Genomic DNA, 25765 nt, shown 5'->3' on the forward strand with positions numbered 1-25765 from the left:
AGAGAGGGAGACACAGAATCGGAAGAAGGCTCCAGGCTCTGAGCTGTCAGCACAGAGCCCGACGCGGGGCTCGAACCCACGAACCGCGAGATCATGACCTGAGCCGAAGTCAGACACTTAACCCACTGAGCCACCCAGGTGCCCCGATAGTAAATTAATTTTATGATTAAAATAAGTACAGGGGCGCCTGGGTGGCTCAGTCGCTTAAGGGTTGGACTTCGGCTCAGGTCATAATCTCATGGGTCCGTGAGATTGAGCCCCAAGTCAGGCTCCGCACATCAGTGCAGAGATTCTCTTGGGATTCTCTCTCTCCCTCTCTCTCTCTCTGTCTCTCTCTCTGCCCCTCCCTCACTTATGCACTCGTGCTCCATCAAAATAAATAAACATTAAAAATGAAATCAGTACAAAACCTGCCCACTCCAACTCAGATGTGCACAAATACGTAACATTTTTCGTTTCCATAACTGACCCATACTTCCTTATGAGCCCCGTTCCCACAAGTTGGAGGTGGGGATAGGGATGGACACGGAGACTAGGCAGAAGCTTGTCTCAGTCCGTTCTAATCAAAACTGGCCCCATTTTAGGTTGTCTCTGAGACTTGCAGCGTCTCTCGGTGGAGACAGCATCTAGTGTTAAGAGGGGGTGCACACCCGTTACCCTGTTGGTAAAAGGAGAAAGAGTCCCCTGACCCTCTGGAACCTCTTGCCCTAGTCTGAGGAGTGACTGGTCTTAACTAGTGGGGTGCCCGGGACCTGGGTGGCATGTACTGAACGTGGCCGGTGACGCTCATGGCCTCTGCTCCGTAGGTCAAATCTCGGCCATCTTCGCTTGTTGTCTGTCGATGCCAATGCCTTGAGGTGCCATCGGATCCTTGGCTCGACGGTCGGTCCCAGAGCCTGTGCTGTGGGATCACCTGGGTCAGTAACGTTGAAGACTCGGAAGCAGGCTCCCTGGCTCTCGCTCTTCCCTCTGCTCCCGTCCCCTCTCTGGGTCTCACTCCTTGTGCAAGTGAGTGAAGTGCTCTCTTTGGCCCTTTGCCTGGATGGCGTGTCTGCCCTTTCAACTTACCACTGGCAATGCATCACTACTCTGGCTCCACGCCGAAGGGGGGCTTGACCGCGGGCTTTGAATGTCCCAGGCCACACCAAGGCCTCCTGCGCTGAGACTTTTCCAAACCTCAGAGTTGTTTCCTCACCTTCCTAATATCCCTGAGGGGCACAGGGAGCCCAGAACCCCATCTGATTTCTCTCTCTCTCTCCCTTCCTATCTCTACCCTCCTTCTCTGGGCCCCTTCCTCTGACCCTTTCTGTCTAACCATACAGAAGACAGCCTTAACTCATCTATACCCACTCCGTTTTTGTGTTTTTAAAGGGATGGGGGAGAGGGGCAGAGGGAGAGAGTCCTAAGCAGGCCCCAAACTCAGGCCAGAGCCCAACATGGGGCTCAATCTCACGACCCTGGGATCATGACCTGAGCTGAAATCAAGAGTCAGATGCTTAATTGACTGAAGCACCCAGGCACCAGTGCCCACTCCTTTTGACTGTGGTTTTGACTAGAACTCAGTGGTCTTGAGTCTAACAGGCTGGCCTCTTGATGCATGTGTAAGAGGAGTGTTTGGTGCTTAATGAAATCTTTTATTTTCCCCTCAACAAGCCAGGATTTCAAAACTTTTGTCAAGACTGTAAAAAAAAGTTTTTAATGTTTATTAATTTTTGAGAGAAACAGAGCATGAGCAGGGGAGGGGCAGAAAGAGAGGGGAGACACAGAATCTGAAACAGGCTCCAGGCTCCGAGCTGTCAGCACAGAGCCCAACGCGGGGCTCGAACTCACAAGCCGTGAGATCATGACCTGAGCCGAAGTTGGGCGCTTAACTGACGGAGCCACACAGCGCCCCTGTTTTGCCAAGACTTTAAAAAGTCAATCCTGACAGGGCTGAACAGTGATGCCTTTGTTCTAGGCTTTACCCACCCTGCACTCGTACTGTCGAAACACAGGCCTGTCTCGTCGAACCTCGTGCCACGTGGGAATGTTCTACCACACCGTGCAGTCATGTGGCCACCAGAGATGTGCAGCACTGAGCACTGGAAATATGGGCAGTGCCACGGGGGACTGAACGGTGCATTTCATTTTAATTAGTTTAGACCACGGCGTGGCTAGTGGCTGTCCTGGACCACGAGAAAAGCCAGCAAACTTCACGGCGCAGACCCGGGGGGACAGAACCTGCAGTGAGGGCAGCTGGCTTGCAAACCCCTCAGCAGTACTGTCCCCGTCACAATGGTTTGTTGCTCTGTTACAAGGTACTTTTTGGTGTCAGGGATGACCTAGAAGGATATGGCCTATTTCTGTTCCTGCCATATAGAAGAAATCCAGGCTGCTAAAAGCAAGTATTTATAGAGAGATTGGTATTGTGGTTCTCTTTAGGAGAAGGACCGAGAGCTTGAAATCAGGAACATCTATGCGAATCGGATACTTAAAAATTTACATGACAAAGATTATCCGACAGGTACGCTTTATTTTTGCTCAAAATCTCAAAATCTACTTGTAAGTATGTAGTCCTATGTTCCCACTTTATATCACGGAAATAATGGGTATTTTAAAAACATCAGTTTATTAGGCATTGAAACATTTTGTGATTCCAGAAGAACAATGAGCTGCGATATGGGGGAACAGGTAGGAGGGACTGCACGTGCTCCCTGGTCCTCCCAGCCTCTGCTCAGTCCTGCGTGCCCTTTCTGCAGGCGGAGTGAGAGGGCCACCTTCCGGCCTGGAGGAGAGTGTCTGGCAGACAGCGAACTTTCCAAGCGCATCTCTTAGTGTGTGGCTTGGTTTTTTTTAATATATGTAGATAATATATATTTTATATAATTGTAGTATGTATAATTATGTTATATATATAATATATATTTTTAATATATGTTTATATGTATTCATATAAATTAATTTATAATTTATTTTATTAATATATTTATTTTATATATTTTATATTTATACATTTGTATATATTTATATGTATTAAATATATATATATATATATATTTTAGAGAGACAAGACCAAGCAGGGGAGGGGCAGAGAGAGAGCGAGGGAGGGGGGGGGGGGGGAGAGAGAGAGAAAGAGAGAATCCCAAGCAGGCTCCGCACTGCCAGCACAGGGCCCCACGTGGGGCTCGATCCCACGAACCATGAGATCATGACCTGAGCTGAAACCGAGTCGGACATTCAACTGACTGAGCCTCCCAGATGCCCCAAAATGCACCCATTTTAAGTGTGCAATTCAACAGGTTTTGACCATAGTCAATGCAGAACCTCTCCCTGCTCAGGAGGCCACCCACGTGCCCCCTGCCATCACGAGTCCCTGTCCTTGTCCCTGGGACAACCACTGATTTATTTCCCTTGTCACAGCAGCTTCGTTTACCTGTTCTCAAGTTTCCCGCAGGTGGGATCACACAGCACGTGCTATTCTGTCTGCTTCTCGTGTCCAGCCTAATGCTTCTGCTGCTGCCATCATCCGCGTGTCCCTCTTCATTGCTGAGTAGTACTTTTCCTTCAAGATGGGGTGTACTTATCCCCCCCCCCCCCACCGCCACCCCCCAGATCTGCCAGCATCAGGCTTGGCTCAGAAGAGGTACAATAGAAACACCCTGTTTTGGTAGAAAAAGTCACTACGTGCTCACTTTTAAAGGCAGTAATTTCAGGGGCACCGGGGTGGCCCCGCTGGTTAAGCACCTGACTCTTGATCTCAGCTCAGGTCGCCATCTCAAGGTCATGAGTTCAAGCCCTGCACTGGGCTCCATCCTGGGTGTGGAGCCTGCTTTAAATAAATACATAAATAAAGGCAACAACCTTGACATTTTCTCGCCTTCCTTTGTTTGCTTCTGCTGTGTAATCCAGAACAACAGCCAGCACAGATGATCGTACCAGCCGTGGGGCCATTTAGATGGGATAACACTTTGAGGAAAGTGAGGTATAGATTTAGCGGTGGACGATCTAACTGCTGGTTACCAAGAGCACTGACGCAGGACGTCCCTGTGACTCACTCCCTCACGACTGTGTGTCTGTGGCGGGGACAGCGTGTCCTCCCAGAGCAACGTGGACCCAGCCTAAAGCCTCCTCGCTCTGGAGCCTAACACTGTGATTCGCGCAACCTTGGTGGCCCCAAAACAAGACAAAACAGGCAAAATGATAGGGAAGAAAGGAAACTGGCAAATGTTAAACATATATTGGAAGAAAAAATTTTAATATCTGGTATACTTTGTTTTACACAACAAATGTGTTATTTTCTCTGTAAAGTCAATATTGCACCCACATGTAAAATACGTTCCTTACATATAATGTACCTGTTCTGCAGTTTCTTCAACAAAATCCGTACAAGCAGACAGAAGTTTTTTGTTTACAAGCATGAAACACCAGGAAACCCAAAAATCAGAAGATGTTCCATCTTTGACAACTAAGGTACAACAAATTTGAATTCTTGCAGCGTCTATTTACAAAAATAGACTATGAACAGTCTCTTACTCTACACAGAAAGTATTCGTATTCAGCGAATAAAATACAATTTAAAACTATCTGTACCCAAAAAAATGGTGTTTTTTTTTTTTTTTTTTTTTTTTTTGCTGCTTTCCTAAATTATAGGGTAAAAAGACAACTGGAAACATTGGTCATAAAGAAAAATCCACCGGAATGACCTGTGCGGTTCCTCCCTGTATCAGCAAACTACCAAACCAAGAGGAGTCCAAGAAAAAATACGAAGGTAATTTTAACTGCTTTTAAAAGTGTCCTTTACTCTTACCTGATCTTTTTAAGGTGTGAATTACTGTGTGTGTGTGCGTGTGTGTGCGCGTGTGTGTGTGTGAAAGTACACATAAAGCACATACATACAGGGGTGCCTGGGTGTCTCAGTCAGTTGAGCATCTGACTTCATTCAGCTCAGGTCATGATCTTGCAGTTTGTGAGTTCGAGGCCCACATCGGGCTCGCTGCTGTCAGCCTGTCAGTGCAAAGCCTGCTTAGAATCCTCTGTCCCCCTCTCTCTGCCCCTCCCCTGCGTGCACCTTCCCAAAAATTAGGGGGGAAAAATCATACAACATAAAGAATTATTATGAAGTGAACACCTGTGTGGCCATTCTCCTGCTTAAGAACTAGGTCATTTGGGGGCACCTGGGCGTCTCCGTTGGTCGAGCATCCAACTCCTGATTTCAGCTACGGTCATGATCCTGGGGTCGTGGGATGGAGCCCCACGTCGGGGATCGTGCTGAGCGTGGAGCCTGGTGAGATTCTTTCTCTCTCTCCCCTTCTGCCGCCCTCCCCTACTCGCTCTCTCCAAAATAAAAAAAAAATTTTTTTTTTTTTAAATTTAAAAAGAGCTAGGACGTTAGTGTTGCCCAGAACACGCGTGGGCCCTTCCTAAGCACTTCCCCGCCCCCCGCCCACCAGAAAACAACCAACATCTTCAGTTTGCTGCCGGTCACTCCCTTGCTGTTCCTCCCCATGTCCTGTCCTCGTACACATCTTTAAACAGTATGTTCCGTTCTGACAAACTGAGTAGCAAACCCAAACCCAGCTGCGTAGAGGGTGACGCTCCCGTTAACGAAGACTTGACGTGAAGACTCCAGGAGGAGATACACAGACTGGCTTCAGCCTCCCAGGATGCTCCTCCGGGAGCACCGAGGAGGCCATGCAGCTCCCTGGGAGGCTGGGGAGCACCGGAGCCAAGGCGTCTACACTCCGGGACAGGGCCAGTCCGAATTCCCTGAGCTAAGATCAGCACACTCACCTCCAGCTCCTGGGGGGAGGTCCCAGCAGAACGCTCCTGGGGGGTGGAATGAGAGTCCCCAGCCGACCCAGGCTGCCACTCACGATGGAGAGGGCAGCACCTTCATCGGGCCACGGGCAGGACAGGCCAAGGACATCGGGGGCCCGGGAGCTGTGCAGAGCAGGGATCCCGGTGACACCAGCCCTTGATGCTTCAGCCTCTTTGCGTCCGGGCGGTCGCCCTCTGCCTCTGGCGCGCAGCTATCGTGCTGGGACCTCCCTTCCCCTGCAGGCTCCTGTCACCCCCTCCTCTGCTAGGTCTTGTTCTTAAACCGCGTCCTCCTCCTCCTTGGCCAGTGCCATCATCTCTGAGAGCCACATCTTGGGAATGGGTGCATGTGGGGGAAGTGTTTACCTTCACCTGGAGATGTGATTTTGCCCTCGTACCTGATTAATAACCGGCTAGAAAGAAACTTCGAGGCTGGAGATGATTTCCCTCCAGAATTTTAAAGGCACTGCCCCACTGCGTGCATGCCACATTATTGCTGCAGGGGAATGAGGAGTCCCTCACGGCCCGTGTGAGCACAATCGCCGTGAGAGAACTGTCCCCCAGGGCCCTGGGTCACCTGCTCCCCCTCGGCAGAGTGGGGGGCTTCAGGAGAGGCTCTGGAGGGGCCACACCTTTGGTGTGGGGCCAGACTGGCTTTAGAATGTTTCTTTTTTTTTTAATGTTTATTTATTTTTGAGAGAGAGAGAGAAACAGAAACAGCATGATTGGGAGAGGGGCAGAGAGAGAGGGAGACACAGAATCCAAAACAGGTTCCAGGCCGAGGTGTCAGCACAGAGCCTGACGCGAGGCTTGAGTTCATGAACTGTGAGATCATGACCTGAGCTGAAGTCGGACACTTGACTGACTGAGCCACCCAGGCGCCCCTAGAACACGTTTCAATAACTCAAAGGCTTGGCACGACTCACCTGTAAAGCCACCGTGTCTGGTGCAGTGGGCAGAAGCCAACAACTCCATTTTCACTTCCTCCTGGGGCCACTGGTCTAAGTTTTCCGCTTGTCCTTTAGTCCGTTTGTAATTCGTATTCTCCTAGAAACTTCATCCGTTCATTTGATGGATGTTCATTGAGCATATACTGTGCCCTGGGTACTGCCCTGGGCACTGGGGGTACAGCGATGAAGACAAACCGCCCTGCCCGCACATGTGTCCGCTCCAGCACAGACAGACAGACATTGTGTAAAACGAGTAAGGTGTGCAGTAGGTTGAGGGCGTGAAGTGAGGGTGGGAAGACAAGTGGAACAGAGGAGGGTAGGGAAGGGCAGCTGCGGTGGGGCGGGGGGTAGGGGCCAGCCACGCGGACCCCCGAGAAGAGCATTCCAGGCCAAGACCCCATGGCCCGGAGGACAGATGTCATGGGGTGGGGGTGGGAGGAGCCGAAGAGAGGGGAGGGGAGGCCAGATGTGGTACAGCTTTGTAGCGTGCTCGGCACACGGGCCTTCTCTCCGGGGGGGAGACGGGAAGCCATGCCAGGATTCGAGTCAAGGAGGGACCCGACCTGCCTCCGTGGGCTGCCGTGCAGCTGGGAGGAGCCTCCCACCCCGGCCAGGAGGGAAGGTGACAGACCAGGGTTGGGAACAGCAGAGGCACAAAATGAGCAGTCTCCCCCAACTCGTTCACATCTGCATCAAGTATACAGTGCACAGGTAACAGTCATTTAGAATTAACTAGAGTCTGCTGGCTTCTTCCCTCACCACGAATTCTTAAAACAACTTCTCTTGCTAGAATTCCTAGTTCCCTGGATTAAAATGAGTAATTTTATTTCTGTGTGTTCATGTGAGAAAATCCTCCAACTCTGTGCACACGTGCCATGTCCCCATTGTCCCTCCCAAATGGGCGGCCGGTCAGTAATCAGGTGGTGGGGCGGCCCGTCCTCGGGAGGCAGAGGGCAGGGCCTCCTGAGTGCCCGGGGAAGGACTGGGGAAGTTCACCTTCAAGTGGCTTTTTCATTAACAACACACTGTGAACGTCCTTCCCCGTCAGCTCACGTGTACGCAGCCCATTCTCTGTAACCACCGCCCGGAACCCCCTCGACGGCACATGCTATGGTTTCTGTAACCGTGACCCCTCGACAGACACCTGGGACGCTTCGCCATTTCCAAACCGTGCCACAGTACACATCCCGGGTGTGTGTTTATCGCGTTCAGTCCTAGAAGCGAACTCGTTGACCATGTCGCCATCCAGAAAACGCTGTACCATTGACACACCCACCAATGGGGACCCGGAAGTTCCAATTTCCCTGTATTCTCACCGAACCTGGAAATCACTTGCCCATTTGGATGGGTGAAAAACGCTCTCGTTGTTTTAACTGGTACCACACCCAGGTGGTAATGATGAACATCCGCTCGTAATTTCTTAGCAAATGTTACTTCTTCTTTCATAATTTGGGTTCATAAATCTATTTACCCGGTATGTTCTAGGAAAGCCGAGCATTTCAGGCTCGTTATCGGCACCTTCCCTGTGTTCTAATGTTGGATGCGTTTGGTTTCTCACCTCTCGTTGTCCCTGTCATGTGCCTGTCGGGAGATGTCAGTGAGTGTGCTACACGTGCCACCTTGAAATAGAAACTGACTGGGTTTAAACATCACCAAACAGGGGCGCCCGGGTGGCTCAGTTGGTCTGATCTCACAGTTTGTGGGTTTGAGCCCCACATCGGGCTCTGTGCTGATGGCTCAGAGCCTGGAGCCTGCTTCGGATTCTGTGTCTCCCTCGCTCTCTCTCTCTCTCTGCTCCTCCCCTGCTCATGCTCTGTCTCTCTCTCTTGCTCTCTCTCAAAAATAAACATTAAAAAATTTTTTACAAAAAGAAAAGAAAAGGTTAACGGTGCCTACCGCTTGCTGGAAGAACCCGGGGTGAGGTTTTTGCCCTCTTCTTTATACCTTATACTTTCCTGGGTGGCTTAAACTGTTCTCCAGGAGGATATATTATCTTTATAACCAGGAACATAACAGCTTTGGGGCCGCTGTTTAGCAAAAACTGGCAATGACCCCGAGAGACTGAAGATGCAAATGGCCAGACCGCAGACAAAAATAGAAGCCGACCCACAGGCCGCAGCAGGCCGGCCCCGGAAACCCTTTCCCGCCGGGCAGGTACAATCCGCAGCCCAGGACGCCAGCCGACTGGACGTCACACGGCACCTCTGGGAACGACCCAGGCGGCCAAGTGAGGACTTCCCTAACAGCTGGCCCAGAATGGCCAGGATTCGATGGATAACCTGCCGCCTCCCTGGTTTTTGGTTCTTCTGTTGCCTTGGCAGCAACCAGACAAAGGCGAATCCGTACCCCCTGATTAATCGATCACTGAGGAGGCCCCACTGCCAGCTGCCCACGGCTCTTCCAGGCCTATCGCCCCCATCAGGGCCTGCCTGCAGCCCTTCCTTTTCTCCGGCTGAAGGTTTCCTACTCCCCTGCCTGCCTTCGGGTCTCTGCCAAAGTGCAGGTGACGCGGCTGACTACCTCGTGGTGGCAAATTCATTTAGTCCCACAACTTGAACGGTTCTGTTAAGCCAAAGGGGACCATGAGGACAACCTATGAGGAAAAGGTTATGGCACTGGGGGGTCTACTGGCAGTGGGGTGAGGGAAAGAGACAAGCATGTCTCCGGCTTCTGGCTTGGGGTTCTGACCGCGAGCTGATGCCGTCCGTGGAGTCAGTAAAGGGAAGGGACACACGGGAGAGGTATGTGTTGGGGTCTTCGGGAGACAGACGTGGTGGGACGAACAGAGGAGGGTTAGAAGATTCTGGAGGTGCAGGATAGGCCAGGGGAGACCAGCTGCGGATGGGGAGGCACCCCGGGGCCGGGAACAGCTGGAGCCATCACCCTGAGCCTCAAGGTGCAAAGGGAGAAAATTTGACAGAACCACTAAACGAGAGTATGGTGGCAGGAAGAGCTCGGTCCGTTTCAGCTCTGCCCGGGGCCTACAGGAAGATTCCATTTTCCACCTGCCCTTCAGTCTCCTGCCAGTGCCTCCCATGAGCCCAACCCAGCAGGAAGCCAGAGCACGTGAGAGGTGGATGCAGGTGCATCCATAAGAGCCATTCTATGGGGATGTAGGGAAGCTCCGTGGGGGCAGGTGGGGAACAGTCAGCCCACACAGCACGGGGATGATGAGTTCCATCTTGAAATTGTCCACTTTGAGGATCCCACAGGGTCTCCAGGTGGGTATGTCTCACGAGCAAGTCAACCCGGTGGTGTAGAAACTAAAAGAAAGATCTCAGTTGCAGAACTCTATGTGAGAGTCATCTAAATATAAGAATTTTAGAATGGGGACCTCTCCCTGAGAAAGGGTGAGGTATCGGGGCACCTGGGCAGTTCAGTCAGTTGAACGTCCAACTTCAGCTCAGGTCACAATCTCACGGTCCGTGAGTTCGAGCCCCGTGTCGGGCTCTGTGCTGACAGCTCAGAGCCTGGAGCCTGCTTCGGATTCTGTGTCTCCCTCTCTCTCTGCACCGCCCCCCCATACTCTCTCTCTCTCTCAAAAATAATAACTACACATTTAAAATAATAACGATCACTAAACAGACTATTTTTCGCATACAGATTTATCAAAGGAAGAGGAGCATTTGGAAGTACGAGCACCTCCAGAGGACCCTGAGAGACAAAGGGAGAAAAAAGAAGATCAAGAGAAGAAAACCACTTTAGTGCCTGAAGAACAAGAAGTGCCACCAAAGAGAATTCAAGAGACTCACCCTGACAGGGAGGACACGCGGGAAGACGACGCAGTGAAGGAAGAGTTCAGAAGTCTGCAAGTCAGTGACGCGGGTGAGGGGCCCAAGAAAAACGCAGCTGCAAACGTCAAAATACCCTTCCGGCAGAGAAAGCATTACTTGTTCACGGAAGCCACCGAGAACCTGCATCTGGGCCTGCCCGCGTCAGGGGGGCCGGCCGGCGCAGGCAAGGCCCACGGGCTCGCGGAGGGACCAAAACCAGAACGTTCTGTGAGCGGGTACGAACCCTCTTTCGGCAAGTCTTCCCGACCCAAAGCAAAAGACACCTTCAGTGAGAAGAAAAGCAGTCTCATGGAGGAACTGTTCGGGTCAGGCTGTGCCTTTAAACATGACCCGACCAGCACGGCTGGCCCCAGGGGGGCCGAGGAGACTGCAGAAGGCAAGGAGCACCATCCACCTCCCGGTCAGGCCTCGGCCAGCAATGGTTTTGGAGATTCTAAAGTAACTGTGGTAAACTCCAAGTCGTCTTCGCCCACCGAAGGGAAAAAGAAAATAATTATTTAAATAGAAGCCTTATCCTAACATTCTGATTTGATTTGATATTCTCATTCTTATTTGCCTTCCATCTTACAACGTTAGCGTGTGTGTGTGTGTGTGTGTTGTAGTACTTAGACTGACTGGATAAGTAAGGTTTTGTTTTATTATAATCTAATTCTAAAAATCCAGGGGCACCTGGGTGGCTCAGTTGGTTAAGCGTCTGACTCCTGATTTCGGCTCAGGTCATGATCTCATGGTTTGTGGGTTCGTGCCCCGTGTCAGGCATCTCGCTAACAGTGCAGAGCCTGCTTGGGATTCTCTCTCTCCCTTTCTCTGCCGCTTCCCTGTTCCTGCCCTTTCTCTCAAATAAACACTTAAAAATAAATAATAAATAAATAAATATCCATTGTGATTAGCCAATGAAAAAATTTCAAATATAAAATTATCTTTTTTTCCCTACAAATGAAACATGTCCATTATCTTTTGGAAAACTGATTACATGGCTTTCATATTCTACGGACCTCGATGGCTTATAAGACCAAGTTAGTCACCAAGAACACACACGTCTCATATATATAACAATGTTCTCAGCAATCACACTGGGTTTTAACTAAAAAACATGGAAGCAGCTGTGAAAGGGAACAATATGATCAGAAGACTCTATTTAAAAAAAAAAAAAAAAAAAAGGCACAGTGATTCCCAAGCTTGGTTTCATGAAAATTATTTCTGAGTGCTCTCCTCTTCGGTTAACCAGGCCTTTGTGGTGACTTTCCTCACGTACACCTGAGATTCACTCTTTTTATTTCTACTGGTTGCATACACGCACCTTGACCTGTATTCTTTTAATCTTGTTCTGAAAGAGCATATGGGCCTAATCATTGTCCACTCCAGCCAGCCGCTCTGTCCTAACAGATTCAGGATACTGACAGCATCTCCTGTGGGGACAAGATGGGGGCTGGACTCCCAGTGCTAAGTAGCTTACTTACCTGCATTGATTTTTAAGGGCCGCTTCTTGATAACGGAGACCGTGCTATTTCCAAAGAGGTGTATTGGGTTAGAGTGTGATAACACTTAAAAAAAATTGAGAATAGTAAAACAAAACTTTTAAAAGAGAGTGAAAGCCATGGTGGAAAACCATTGTTTTTAAAATCAAAGATGAGATAAATATTGTTAACTGCCATGCGTTTGACCGTTAGGAAAACTACCCTGGGGAACATAGTAGGAAGGGGAGAACGGAGGCAGAGGGAGAATGAGCCCCCCCCCCCCCCAGGCTTGTAAGGGGAGATTCGCAAATGCAGGTCAATTGACATAAATGCCTGGCCCTGAATTCTGGGAAATTTACTAAAAGGATTCTTAAAAATGGTGTACGGAGTAATATTCCATGTTATAACATCTACTTGCCTTGTAGCAGATGTAGAAGTTTTCAAGGGGTCTTTTCTTATGCCTACCCACAACAAAAGCATAAATCAAAACATTAAATCACAGCCATCCGAAAGTGCTTCTGTAGGGAACTACTTAATAAAAATATAATCCAGGACTATTGCTTTCTGGTCATCTCAACTTTTTAAAAAATTATGCATAGGAGCACCTGGGTGGCCCAGTCAGTTAAGGGTCCAACTCTTGACTTCAGCATAGGTCATGATCTCACAGTTCATGACTTCAAGCTCCACATTGGGCTCTGTGCTGACAGCTCAGAGTCTGGAGCCTGCTTGGGATTCTGTCTCTCCCTTTCTCTGCCCTGCCCCTCCTCTCTCTCTCGCTCTCAAAACAAACAAACATTTTTTTAAATTATGCATAGGAATGGTTATAGGGTAATAAAATGCTAACTTTTTATTTCTGAAAAATAAAATTGTGGCTGACTTTTTTTTTTCTTTTGAGAGAAACAGAGCACAAGCGGGGGAGGGGCAGAGAGAGAGAGAGAGAGAGAGAGAGAGAGAGAGAGAAAGAAAGAGAGACAAAGAATCCGAAGCAGGCTCCAGGCTCTGAGCTGTCAGCACAGAGCCCAACATGGAACTCAAACCCACGAACCATGAGATCACGACCTGAGCCGAAGTTGGACACTTAACAGAATCACCCCAGTGCCCCAACTGTGGTCAACTTTTAAATTTATTCCTATGATTTTCGACAATGAACATACTCTATAACCAACAGGAAAAAAAGATTTTATAATAAAAACGAGAGAGCCACTTCCTGTAGTCTGGAAGACAAGGAACTCCAGCATTCCTGCTCATTAATAAAGTTAAAAATGTTGTACCAGCTCTAACGAACATGTGTTCAGTTTTCAACTAGGTCGCACAGCCGGTAAACACGAAGTGAAAGCAGGTACCCAGAGAGGCAGGTAAACAGAGCTCTGAAGTCAGCTCTTGCCTAAGGCATTTGCCACAACTGGAGAACTGAGTCTCCAGGACAAAACCCAGTGGGACAAAGTCTGTCCACCCAAGCAGGGGCCTGCCAGGAGCCCCACCCATGGGACGGAAGGCTGGGACATCCAGGGCCTCCAGCCTCCAGGACCTGGAGAAATTGTCTCAGATTCTGAGAGTCTGTAGCCAGTCTGCCCTCAACCTCCCGGGAAGCCTGAAAACTGGATCACCTACAGAGGGCAGTAGAAATGCAAACTGTCTGGAAAAGCCTGTCCTTAACCCAGGTCTCAAGAAATCCCCACAGATAATTTTGTTTTCTTTTGTTTTAATGTTTATTTTTGAGAGGGAAAGGGAGAGACAGAGGTGAGTAGAGGAGGGGCAGAGAGAGAGGGAGACACAGAATCCGAGGCAGGCTGCAGGCTCCGAGCTGTCTGCACAGAGCCCGACTCGGGGCCTGAACCTGTGAACCGCGGGATCATCACCTGAGCTGAAGTCGGATGCCCAACCAACTCAAGTCATCCAGGTGCCCCATCCTCACAGATTATTTCAAAACTCCGGCCAGGTCAAGGAAGAGTGAACTAGTTGACTAGGATTCTACCCCTCATCCAGGCAACAGAAGGGTATCAACCCCAAAAGGAAATGTTGGTGGGTTTATGTGTAAAGATCTTCACTTGACTTATCATAAATGTAAAGCAGACCATAAAGAGAGCTTTAGGTGTTCAAGATCATGACCTGAGCGGAAATCAAGAGTCAGACACTTAACCGACTAAGCCACCTAGGTGCTCCTATATCCAGTATTTTTTAATAGAAATGCAAAACCTATAGCTATCCATAAATAAATAGAAAAAAAGAAAAGCACAAATGTTAATACCAGTAATCCCCGCTCTGTGCAATCATGGACTTTGTTTCCTTGCTTCCAAGTAGGAGTTGTTTAATTTTTTTTTTAATGTTTACTATTTATTTTATTTTTTTTTTCAACGTTTATTTATTTTTAGGACAGAGAGAGACAGAGCATGAACGGGGGAGGGGCAGAGAGAGAGGGAGACACAGAATCGGAAACAGGCTCCAGGCTCTGAGCCATCAGCCCAGAGCCCGACGCGGGGCTCGAACTCACGGACCGAGAGATCGTGACCTGGCTGAAGTCGGACGCTTAACCGACTGCGCCACCCAGGCGCCCCTTAATGTTTACTATTTATTTTTGAGAAAGAGAGACAGAGACAGAATGCGAGCAGGGGAGGGGCAGAGAGAGAGGGAGACACAGACTCCAAAGCAGGCTCCGGTTCTGAGCTGTCAGCATAGAGCCTCACATGGATCTCAAACTCACAAGCTGTGAGATCACGAGCTGAGCTGAAGTCGGTCGCTCAACCGACTGAGCCACCCAGGCGCCCCTAGGTATTACTTTTATAATTAAAAAAAATTTTTTAAAAACACATCCATCAATATTAATATACACACCGGGTATCGTTGGAAGAGTCGTTTTTTTTTCTTTTTAAATGAGCAGTTACTATTTTTTTAGGTATTACTTTTTTTTTTTTTAATTTTTTTTTTTTTTTTCAACGTTTATTTATTTTTGGGACAGAGAGAGACACAGCATGAACGGGGGAGGGGCAGAGAGAGAGGGAGACACAGAATCGGAAACAGGCCCCAGGCTCTGAGCCATCAGCCCAGAGCCCGACGCGGGGCTCGAACTCCCGGACCGCGAGATCGTGACCTGGCTGAAGTCGGACGCTCAACCGACTGCGCCACCCAGGCGCCCCAAGTATTACTTTTTTTTTTAATGTTTATTTATCTCTGAGACAGAGACAAATCATGAGTGGGGGAGGGGCAGAGAGAGAGGGAGACAGAATCTGAAACAGGCTCCAGGCTCCGAGCTGTCAGCACAGAGCCCGATGTGGGGCTCGAACTCACAAACCGTGAGATCGTGACCTGAGCTGAAGTCGGTCGCTCAACCGATAGAGCCACCCAGGCGCCCCTAGGTATTACTTTTATAATTAAAAACAATTTATTTTAAAAACGCATCCATCAATATTCATATACACACGGGGTATCGTTGGGAGAGTCGTAAGAAACTGGTACTGACGGGAAACAGAAAGTGGGCTGACAGGACACTCACCGGTCAGAAGATAGATCTACTTTTCATTGTATCCCTTTCTGTATCTCGTGAATCCAGTACGATGTTTATTATCTATTTAAAAACAGACTTTTAAAAAGCCGCGATGCTGTAAAACACGACGGCCGTGTAAACGTCCCTGACGTAACCTTCACAAACAAGTACTGCGTGCGGAACGGACACGGGCCCGGACTGCGCGTCTCCTCCTCCGGCCTCGGTGACAGCCGTCAAAATTCTTGAGTATTAAGCGGAAGATCAGATCATTAGGAGGGTCTTGTCAGGGAGACTGAACACGGACTAGTGATCCACGGGTGTCCCTGCGCACGCCGTGCCCGGCCACCGACGGCTCCATACAACCTGCCTCCAGGCCTGCAGCTCGCTCAGCGCGGGCGGTAGGCACGCGGCCTCGAGGGCCGGGCCCCGGAGGCTCCCTGGTGCCCCCTCTTCGCCTCGGCAGGTGGGCCTCTCATCCTTTGTGGCCAAAACACCCCCTCGGATGCTTTCGCTAGAAATACTCCCGTGATGCCTGCTCCCGTGATGCCTTCTCCTTTCTGAGAAAAGCTAAGTCAGCCCGGGGCTGGGAAGTCTGAAGGAACGAGAAGGGGAACCTGACCCCGACTCTGGAGACACACTAGAGCGTTCTGGCACTTTGTCTTTTCCCGGCACAATTGGTAGCTTCTCAGGTCATTAGGGGAGTCGGGAATACAAACACTACCTTTTAAAAACCAGTGACAGGATTTAGTTTTAAGGTGCAGTGGCCAACTGAGTTAACAGTCAAAGCCCTCTGTCACCTGTCACATTTACAAACTGGTCATAGCAAGTTAAGTAATCATAAGGAAGGAAAAGTCACACAAGCCCTTGCAAAACTTTTAATTATAAAAAAGTGTCTTACATGGAGAAACTAGACTCATCGTGATTGTTTCACAGTGTATACAAATACCAATCACTATGTTGTACTCATGGAACTAATACATTATGTGTCAATTATAATTCAAAAAAAAGAGCAACAGTAAAAAAGAAGTGTTTTTAAAAATGTATCCACTCAAATTAATTTAATCAGAATTCCCAGTTTAAGTTTGTCCCATTCTACAGAGCATAAATATTAAATGCTTAGAAAACAGACTTCATTTGAAATGCTTTAAATATAAAACATACAATTCAAGCATAAAACAATGCATTATGATCTCATGAATACATTACAAAACACAGTGATGAAAAATCAACAGCTTCAGATAAGTAGATAATACTATATACAAAGGCTTGCCCAACACGTGACATTTCAACAGAGGAAGGGAAAAAACACAAGCAATGTCAGTTAGTGTTACTCTTAGCAGTACTACACGAGATTCCAAATTCCACCGGTGGTATTAAAGTTAAATTGCTTTCTAATCTGGGTCAAGAAGAGCACAAAGTCTTTAGAGTACTTAAGTTAGAAAACCAACTTCCCATTGGCAACATGACCTTTAAAATACGCCAACAGGGCACACCCCGAGTCACAGCGTGTGGACACCCACGCCACACCCTTCTCCCGACAAACATGCGGCTCTGCCGGCCGGGGCACTCGCCTGAGAGACCAGAGACCGGCCGTCTGGCTCAACGACAAGTGCACAAGATCAGGCCTCTGGTATCTCACGTAAGATCCAAGAACAAACACATTCAACAAAAAAACCTAACCTGTGTGCTTCTGTTTCCTTTAAAAAAAAAAAAAAGTATCAGGTTTTTAACCTATAAGGGAAAATCCACTGTTGACAAGTGTCTCAGCTGGACTCGTCTGGTCTCTCAGCTGAAAGGGTGCAGCACAATAGCCACGACTTTGTTACAGACTAAAATCCAACAGGTAATTCCAACACCACCTAGAAACCAAGAAATTCAACATCAGAGAGCACGCCAACGGTTCTGCCCGTATTTCCGGCCTCTGCTACCTTTAATTTACAGGAATCCAACTCTTTCTCAGCAGTGCTAGGCTACGAAAAACTCAGTGTCTCCTGGATTCAAACTCATCAGACCTGATTCACAGGCTGCCTCCTTCATTCAGTAAGAATCACACGAACTGGCAATGATGCGAATTTCTTTCCTGCCAGAGAGGTGTGTTGTTATTTACGACCTTAATAAATTAGAAAAACACCCTGTAAGACTATTTGTTTTTCCTTCTCAAAATACTGTTATAAACTAGGCCACGTCTACCCTTGCCGTTCGTGCCCAGGTGATGACGAAGCAATAGGAAAGCAGGCTGCGAGAGTGCCCGTGGCCCCCGAGATGCCGGGGCCTCGTGCTCTCCTGCTCAGCAGCCCTGAGAGCCCACCAGCAGTGCCCACAAGGCTGGGGGGAGAAGAGGGGCAGAGGGAGAAGGATGCGGTGAAATTGGAATCTTTGGGAACAGTCATTCTTTTTCACTCAGTAAATTACTTCCAGCGTGATCACAAAACACAACCAAAGGCTGGCGGGCAAGGATGCACGTTGCAGAATACAGACTGCATAACCAGACTATGACAGTAAAAAATTAGGACCTAAACAAATATCTTTAACAGAGAAATTAATGAAGAGCAGTTTTTTGAAATTCCTTAAAAAGTCTACTGATACGGGAAAGGGTTTACAATATAAAGTAAAAGGGGATATAAAGTTACATGTACCAGACAACTTTAATTGTATAAAACAAATAGAAAATAAGACTAGAAAAACATACCACAAAGTTAAGAGACGTTATCTATAGCCCATGAGATGGTTTTAAAATTGTTCTTGTATTTCTAATCATTAATGATATGTACTGCTTTTAACATCCCAAGGATGTTACCTTTCAAAAATAAAAGAACAGCCAATAGCAGTAAATGCTGGAGAAATGCCAAGCATGAGGAACGAAGAGAGGTCACAGAATCTAGGGACTAGAGACTGGCGTTTCAATGAACAGGGTATCAAACTCAAGGAGTGGACCTCGATTCTGTAAGCAGACTGGACAGAGAACTCTAGCACTCCTACCGAACATGCCAGTGATGCTGGCCACGGCAGGTAACTTCTCTAGGCCTGTTTCTTCACCGCGAGCCTGCTGTGAGGCCCAGACACCAAGAACTGCTCACTAGTGAATGGACGAGGTGGGGGTTACTTCACCTCGTACCCCACATGTCCATATTCTTCCCCTGGGATTTCCAGAAAACTCTTACCTGCTACTCTGGTAGGAAATGCTACCAGGCGGTCTAGTGGAGTTATCCATTTACTCGGTACCACGGCCACAGGGACAGAGTAGTATTTCCAAATGAGCGACACCATCAGGGCAGCCTGCAAAGATACTGCCGGTGAGCGGACAACCCGCCAGTGACACAACCCATAACCAAGAAAGACGAGAAACACGCAAACATACTAAGGAAACCCTCCAAAACGATGAGGTCAAGCCCTATCAATCAGTCCTCGCGGGAAACAGACCCAGACGCACAGCCACCAATTTCCGCTGGCGGCACCCTGAAATAGTGTCTAATTAGACTCGTCCACAGGACATTGACACGCACTGCTGCCAAGTGGGGCAGCCTTCTGTGAGCTGGCATTTTACTGTTTTAATATGAATAACAAATACACACTATTAAATTAGCTGATAAATCAACCCGGGTCCCGCATAACGAAGGGGTTCTTTCCTCATGAAGCATCTCCTTTAAGTAGCCAGACTATGATAAACACACCTTATTAGTGACAAAAGTGATCTCACGCTTCTGTGATCCTTGGAAAGCCAGTCGATCTCTCACCCACACACGGTGCTGGCCTCTACGTGTGGAGGGAGCCCAGGGAGTCTACACAGTAGGCAGTGAAGCAGCATCCCTTCGGTTGTCCTCACCCATTTCGTGGCTTTGAATCAGCCACTCAAACGAGCGACCATAAAAGAGGGACTCTGGCTCGATTCCTGCCCTCGGGAAACCAGCCAGTGTCACAGTGACAACGCCTTGGGGCGAGTACTTAAATGTACCCAGACAACCTGGGCTGTGTGGGGCGGGCCCAAATCCCTTCCCCAGTGAGGACCACGTGTAGCGCCGAAACCCAGAGGTCACTGAAGGCAGCCGCTCGTGTGTGCACAGCACATCCATGACCTCAGAGTATCGCAGCAGAAGCAGGGGTTCCGCAGGAACCTTCCGACCCCAGACAGGAAAGCTGGGAATCAATGTGCTGGACTTTAACGAGAACAGCAGCCCCCCACCTCCCCCGGAGAGCGGGCAGTCACTTCCACGTCCACACACCACAAAACAGCCAGCGGCCCAAACTGGCACTCTCACAAGATACGCTCTCTAGGGGCGCCTGGGTGGCTCAGTCAGTTAAGCGTGGGACTTCGGCTCAGGTCATGATCTCACAGGTTGTGGGTTCGAGCCCCGCATCGGGCTCTGTGCTGACAGCTCAGAGGCTGGATCCTGCTTCGGATTCTGTGTCTCCCTCTCTCTCTGCCCCTCCCCTGCTCATGCTCTGTCTCTCTCTGTCTCAAAAATAAATAAAACATTTTTTAAAAAAATTAAAAAAAAAACAAAAAACAAAACGCTGTCTAAATAAGCTTCTCTCCCTTCCCCACACGCTCCCCAAACTGCATTGGAATAAAGGCAGTAGGAAAGAGCTCCAGGGAAGCTACTTCAGCATTCATGTGCTGAAAACCTCAACGTCTCACAATTCCAACCGAGAAAGGCTTTCTCGGAGCCCTTGCGCACCGCTGGTGGGAACACAGCCGGTGCAGCCACTGCAAAACAGTACGGAGGTTCCTCAAAACATTAAACACACGATTACCGTAGAATTCCATTAAACATAGAATTCCACTACTGGGTATTTGCCCAAAGGAAACGAAAACACTAATTTGAAAAACTATACAGCGATCCTTATGTTTACTGCAGCATTACTTACATTAGCCAAGATACGGAAGCAAAATGTCCAGTGACAGATGAGTGGATAAAGAGGAGGTGGACACACACACACACACACGCACACTGGAATACTACTCAGCCATTAAAAAGAATGAGATCTTGGGGCGCCTGGGTGTCTCAGTCGGTTAAGCGTCCGACTCTTCGTTTCGTCTCAGGTCATGATTTCATGGTATTGTGAGTTCAAGCCCCGTGTCAGACTCTGCGCTGGCAGCACAGAGCCCGCTAGGGATTCTGTGTCTCCCTCTCTCTCTGCCCCTCCCCCGCTCGTGCTGTCTCTGTCTCTCTCAAAATAAATAAACTTAAAAAAAAGAAAAAGAAAAAGATGAGATCTTGCCATTTGCAACAACATGGACGAACCTAGAGAATACAGTGCTGTGTGAAATAAGTCAGATAGAGAAAGACAAATACCGTATCATTTCGCTCACATGTGGAATCTAAAAAAACAAGATGAATAAACACAAAAACTAGGACCTAAATAAATTTAAAAAAAAAGCAGATGGCGAGCACCAAGTAACACAGAAAACTGTTGATTCATTATGCTGTACACCTGAAACTAACACTGTATGTCGTACTTCAACTCAAAGAGAGAAAGGCTTTCTTCTAGGTCTAACTTATAAATCCACTTATAAATCCACAGTGCTCGGTTCCATGCTGGCAGGATGACGCAGCACAGCGGCCAAGAGTGGAAAAGCCTGAATTCTCACACCTGGACTCTGGGGGCTGCAGAGTTCTGGAGGACAGTCTGGTACCAATTTTAAGGACCCCAGGTGACACAATAGGGCACTTACTTGCAATATATAGAAGGCAACACTTATAACCCATTTTATCTTGGCCAATTGGGCTGTCCGAGCTTTCACTGAAAGGAAAACAAGGATGAAATCATTATTATCAGTCCTGAAAAATGAAGAAAATACTCAAAGTACACAGAAATGTCATTTTCATTTTATAAAATGTTTTCTAATTCAGTGTATTTAGAAATTATAAAGCAGACGGGTGCCTGGGTGGCTCAGTCAGTTAGACATCCGATTCTGGACTTCGGCTCGGGTCGTGATCTGGTGGCTCATGAGTTCGAGCCCCAAGTCAGGCTCAGTGCTGACAGTTCAGAGCCTGGAGCCTACTTCAGATCCTGTGTCTCCCTCTCTCTCTCTGCCCCTCCCCGACTTGTGTGTGTGTGCGCGCTCTCTCTCTCTCAAAAAAAAAACATTGAAAAAAAAAAAAGAAAATATAAAACAGAATTTCTTAAAAGCCACACATTATGCCAGTCATTAAAACAGAATCACACACAGGGGCGCCTGGGTGGCTCAGTCGGTTAAGCGGCCAACTTCGGCTCAGGTCATGATCTCACACGGTCAGTGAGTTCAAGCCCTGCATCGAGCTCTGTGCTGACAGCTCAGAGCCTGGAGCCTGTTTCAGATTCTGTGTCTCCCTCTCTCTGACCCTCCCCCATTCATGCTCTGTCTCTCTCTGTCTCAAAAATAAAGAAACGTTAAAAAAAAAAAAATTTTTTTTTAAAAAGAAATAGAATCACACACAGATTATAAGATTTGAAGCTTTAATTGTGAAGATGCTTCAAACTATCCATCTACATCAGAGATTCCTTTTATAGTGCACTTATCACTCACCAAGAGGACTATATTTGCTCCCCGGGCCTTCCTGTCTACACAGCACACTAACCCAGAAGTGGAAACCTGGCTAGTCCTGGGCCTGGGTGGGCCCTTCCATATGTCTTACGAGCCATGGAGACAGCTCTCTCACCCAGCACATGGGTGAAAAACGTCTTCATCACAGGAGACTGCTAGGGGTGGTGGCAAAAGTAGCGGTGAACAAGACCAAACCCCGACCCTGAAGTCTACACTGGGGTAAGGACACTGCTGGGCATTTTTGAGAGTATTCACAAAAGCCCTTGGGAATCCAGATGACATTTTTTCAGGCTTATCTCAAAATGTATTGCATTTGAAAATGTCTACCTACAGAAAACGAAGAAAAACTCAGAAGATGTTAGTTGTTTCTGTGTCGAGGAAGCAAAGGTTCACAGGCAAGTAAGGAGAAAGTAATAATGATCACTGGGTTTCTTCCAGACAACCTAAAAGTTCCTTTCAACATTCAGAACATCGAAGAATCAAAACATATATTCTACGAATCTTTATATAAAAACTTCTCTATTAATCAGCTCTCGTAAAGCTTTCCACACTACAACTGAAACCAGTACCGTGAGTTTTAAGCTTATCCGTCATCTTGTTGATCTTTCTCTCCAGCCTGGCATATCTGGCGAATTCGTCCATCATGTTGACGGTGGAGAGTTCTTGCTTCATACCCTGGATCTCCGCTCTCATCTGCGACTCCTGCTCGGCGTCCTTCTGCAGCACCCTGGACATCTGGTGGGGCGGACAGCGGGGATCAGTGCCTCTCCACGGGGGTACACCTTCTCCCCCACCTCCTCCACCACTCCACTGAGGTCTCTTCCAGCGGGGCGGGCTGCCCCTTACCTACATAGCCAGCCTCGGCTGCCTGGTCCTCCTGCCCCCACAACCACCACAAAGACAAAAACTCCCTCTGATGTGGACCATTATTCACATTCTACGTTTCCTTTTGCAGATATGCTCATGGATCGCTCCGGTACAAATGGATGTATCTTTCACTCTAACCACAAAACTGTGATTACAAAATGAAAACCAATTCCAGTTGCCACTCGGGTGACAAGGAGCACACATCCTCTTAGGTAGGCAGAGGAAGGTGGGCGTAGGGGGCCAGTGAGGAGGGCGTGGCCCAGCAGGAGGAGGGCACTCCCACAGAGGGGCACCGTGGCAAGGGGGTCAGAGCCAAGCACAGTGCTACAGGGGTCTCCAAGAAAGGGCGGCCTGGCATTAGAGTGAGCGCAGGAGTCATACAAGATACAGGCTGGGAGCACCCAGCCAAACACAGAGACAGAGCCCAAGAGGGGCTGGCCGGCATGGGGGATGGGGGGAGCAGGCATTGCGGGGGGCAGGCACGGGGTGGGGGGGCAGGCATGGGGGGCAGGGATGGGGGATGGGGGAGGAGCAGGCATGGGGGAGCAGGCACAGGGGTGAGGGGGAGCACAGGCACGGGGGAGGGGAGGGGGAGCAGGCCTGGGGGATGGGGGGGCAGGCACAGGGGCTGAGGGGGAGTAGGCATGGGGGAACAGGCATGGGGGGCGGGGGGGAGCAGGCAGCAGTGAGGATGGGAGTTACAAAGCCATAATCAAATACAGCAGACATAATGAAAATAATGGGAGCCAGTTTTCTGACTGTCAGAAAAGGGGATTGGAAATATGGATCTGGAAAAGAATACAATGAATCCTGCAGTGTTGAATGAGAATTGGAGGCATATGGGTGTGAACTTGCGATTTTCCGCAGATGGAGATATATAGATGTAAAGGTTTGTGAAGGGGCACCTCCGACAGCCAGGCCCCCATCGCTCACATGCACCGTCCCCAGATACCTGCGCACGCACACACCCGACTGCAGGGACACTCGCTCCCACCCCAGGACCAGGGTGCAGTGGCCACCAGGTGGCGCTGGGCAGCGGCCAGCACAAGTACGGATCCCCTGACAGCAAGGGTGGAGTGAGACCCACCCACAGCGCAGGTCTGGGGCGGGGAAGGACTGAGAAACCCTGGAGCACCCACCCCAAGCGGAGAGTGAACACCCCTAAATCAAAGTCCACAGTGCCAGAAGACCTGCAATGAGAACACAGCATCCCTTCTGCGACATCAGACAAGGATGTTCCAAGAAGGCCATTGTGCGAACTCACTGCCCTTGCCCTATTCAGAAATGTCAGCCCTGCAAGTCCAGGAAAGACCGAGAATCCTTCCAGACTGAAGAGGCGTGACAAGTATGTGCAACGCATGGTACTGACCAGGGTCCTTTTGCTGCAAAGGACCTCACTTGGGAGGAGTGAAAACAGGAACAAGAGATCAGGAAGGTCCCTGATGGTTGTGTTGTGGACAAGCCACCTGTTTATACACTGGTGCATCCAGGAATGCAGGGGCGCAGGTTGACAGCTTAATTTCAAATGTTTCAGGAAACAATATTGGTTCCTTGCACTGTATGCGTAACTTTCCTGCATGTTTGTTTCAAAATTTTTAAAAGTTTGATTAAAAAAAAAGATGAGGGGCACCTGGGTGGCTCAGTCGGCTGAGCTCCGGCTTCGGCTCAGGTCATGATCTCACAGCTTGTGAGCCCCGCGTCAGGCTCTGTGCTGACAGCTCAGGAGCCTGGATCCTGCTTTGGATTCTGTGTGCCTCTCTCGCTCTGCTCCTCCCCTGCTCGTGCTCGCTCACTCGCTCTCTCTCTCAAGAATAAATAAAACGTTAAAAAAAATTTTTTTTTTTCTTAAAGACTAAAGAGGAGTACCCGGATGGCTCAGTCTGTTAAGCATCCAACTCTTGATTTTGGCTCAGGTCACGATCTCATGGTTGGTAAGTTGGAGCCCCTCGTCAGGCTCTGCTCTGACAACGCAGAGCCTTGTTGGGATTCTCTCTGTCTCCTGGTCTCTGCCCCTCCCCTGCTGGCATTGTCTGTCTCAAAATAAATAAATAAACTTAAAAAAAAAAAAAGAAAGAAGATAACGTATGACGTGTACTGGCACATAGCACGCGCACAATGAGTCGGTCCTTCCGGCTTAGGCTCCCCTCTGCACAACAGGGCAACTCTTCAGAAAGAGACCGGGAAGCCATGTCCCCGTCACGGGTCTCCCCCGGCGCCCGCGCAAGTGCCAGGTCCTGGGACCCCCTCTGAGATGGCAACCTCCGGTGCATGCGCAATGAAGTCCTTCTCGTGGGGACACGAGAGGTCTCTCAAGGGCACCTGAACAAAGCAGTGTGTTTGCTACCGCACATGTTCCTGCAGGCCTCATGCCAAGAGTAGCTCTGTCTTCACCCCCTCTGCCCTTGCCTGGCCCCTACCCAACCCCCTAACTAAAGGACAGATATACTCCAACCTGATCCACTCTGGAGACGAAAATAGGAACAGGACAAATTTTCTTAAGAAAGTCACAGAATCATCTTTAAGAGCAAAGAGTCTATGGATGTTTAAACTTAACACATCAAGAAATGGCAAGAAGTAGATTTTTTGAGGGAAAGAGATCCTATCTTGATTGTGATGGTGGTTATCCCACTGAATAAGGGCACAAACTCATCAAATTGCCCACCTACCTAGAAAACGTCAATTTCACTAAATGCAAAGTACACATCAATAAACCTTGCTTTTAAAACTAGATTTTCAAGGGGCGCCTGGGTGGCTCAGTTGGTTGGGCGTCCCACTTTGGCTAAGGTCATGATCTCGTGGTTTGTGGGTTCAAGCCCCGCGTCGGGCTCTATGCTGTCGGTTCAGAGCCCAGAGCCTGCTTCGGATTCTGTGTCTCCCTCTCTCTCTGCCCCTCC

General features: G+C 48.9%; 2 protein-coding genes across 15 annotated transcripts in view; one reads left to right on the forward strand and one right to left on the reverse strand.

Annotated features, from left to right (window-relative positions):
• The window catches only part of LCA5L (lebercilin LCA5 like), a 50265-nt gene extending 39204 nt beyond the window's left edge, over nucleotides 1–11061 (forward strand). For 5 of the 7 annotated variants that reach the window (XM_045501344.1, XM_045501343.1, XM_045501342.1 and 2 more), the window contains 4 exons: nucleotides 2422–2503; nucleotides 4346–4449; nucleotides 4630–4747; nucleotides 10350–11061. In XM_045501344.1, coding sequence (XP_045357300.1) covers nucleotides 2422–2503; nucleotides 4346–4449; nucleotides 4630–4747; nucleotides 10350–11041 — 996 coding nt within the window. In that variant the 3' untranslated portion in view covers nucleotides 11042–11061. Of the gene's footprint in view, nucleotides 1–2421; nucleotides 2504–4345; nucleotides 4450–4629; nucleotides 4748–7794; nucleotides 7839–10349 lie in introns of those variants that run through there. The other 2 variants (XM_045501347.1, XR_006718201.1) reach the window with 2 other exon arrangements.
• LOC123610567 (guided entry of tail-anchored proteins factor 1) overlaps nucleotides 1–25765 on the reverse strand; it is a 62472-nt gene that overhangs the window by 30753 nt on the left and 5954 nt on the right. For 3 of the 8 annotated variants that reach the window (XM_045501352.1, XM_045501348.1, XM_045501354.1), the window contains exons 2-5: nucleotides 22574–22739; nucleotides 21153–21220; nucleotides 18640–18754; nucleotides 16340–17337 (exon numbers count right to left, since the gene is read on the reverse strand). In XM_045501352.1, coding sequence (XP_045357308.1) covers nucleotides 17264–17337; nucleotides 18640–18754; nucleotides 21153–21220; nucleotides 22574–22739 — 423 coding nt within the window. In that variant the 3' untranslated portion in view covers nucleotides 16340–17263. Of the gene's footprint in view, nucleotides 1–15421; nucleotides 15560–16339; nucleotides 17559–18639; nucleotides 18755–21152; nucleotides 21221–22573; nucleotides 22740–25765 lie in introns of those variants that run through there. The other 5 variants (XM_045501353.1, XM_045501350.1, XR_006718202.1 and 2 more) reach the window with 3 other exon arrangements.

This window comes from Leopardus geoffroyi, chromosome C2, assembly GCF_018350155.1.
Source record: "Leopardus geoffroyi isolate Oge1 chromosome C2, O.geoffroyi_Oge1_pat1.0, whole genome shotgun sequence".
NCBI lineage: Eukaryota > Metazoa > Chordata > Mammalia > Carnivora > Felidae > Leopardus > Leopardus geoffroyi.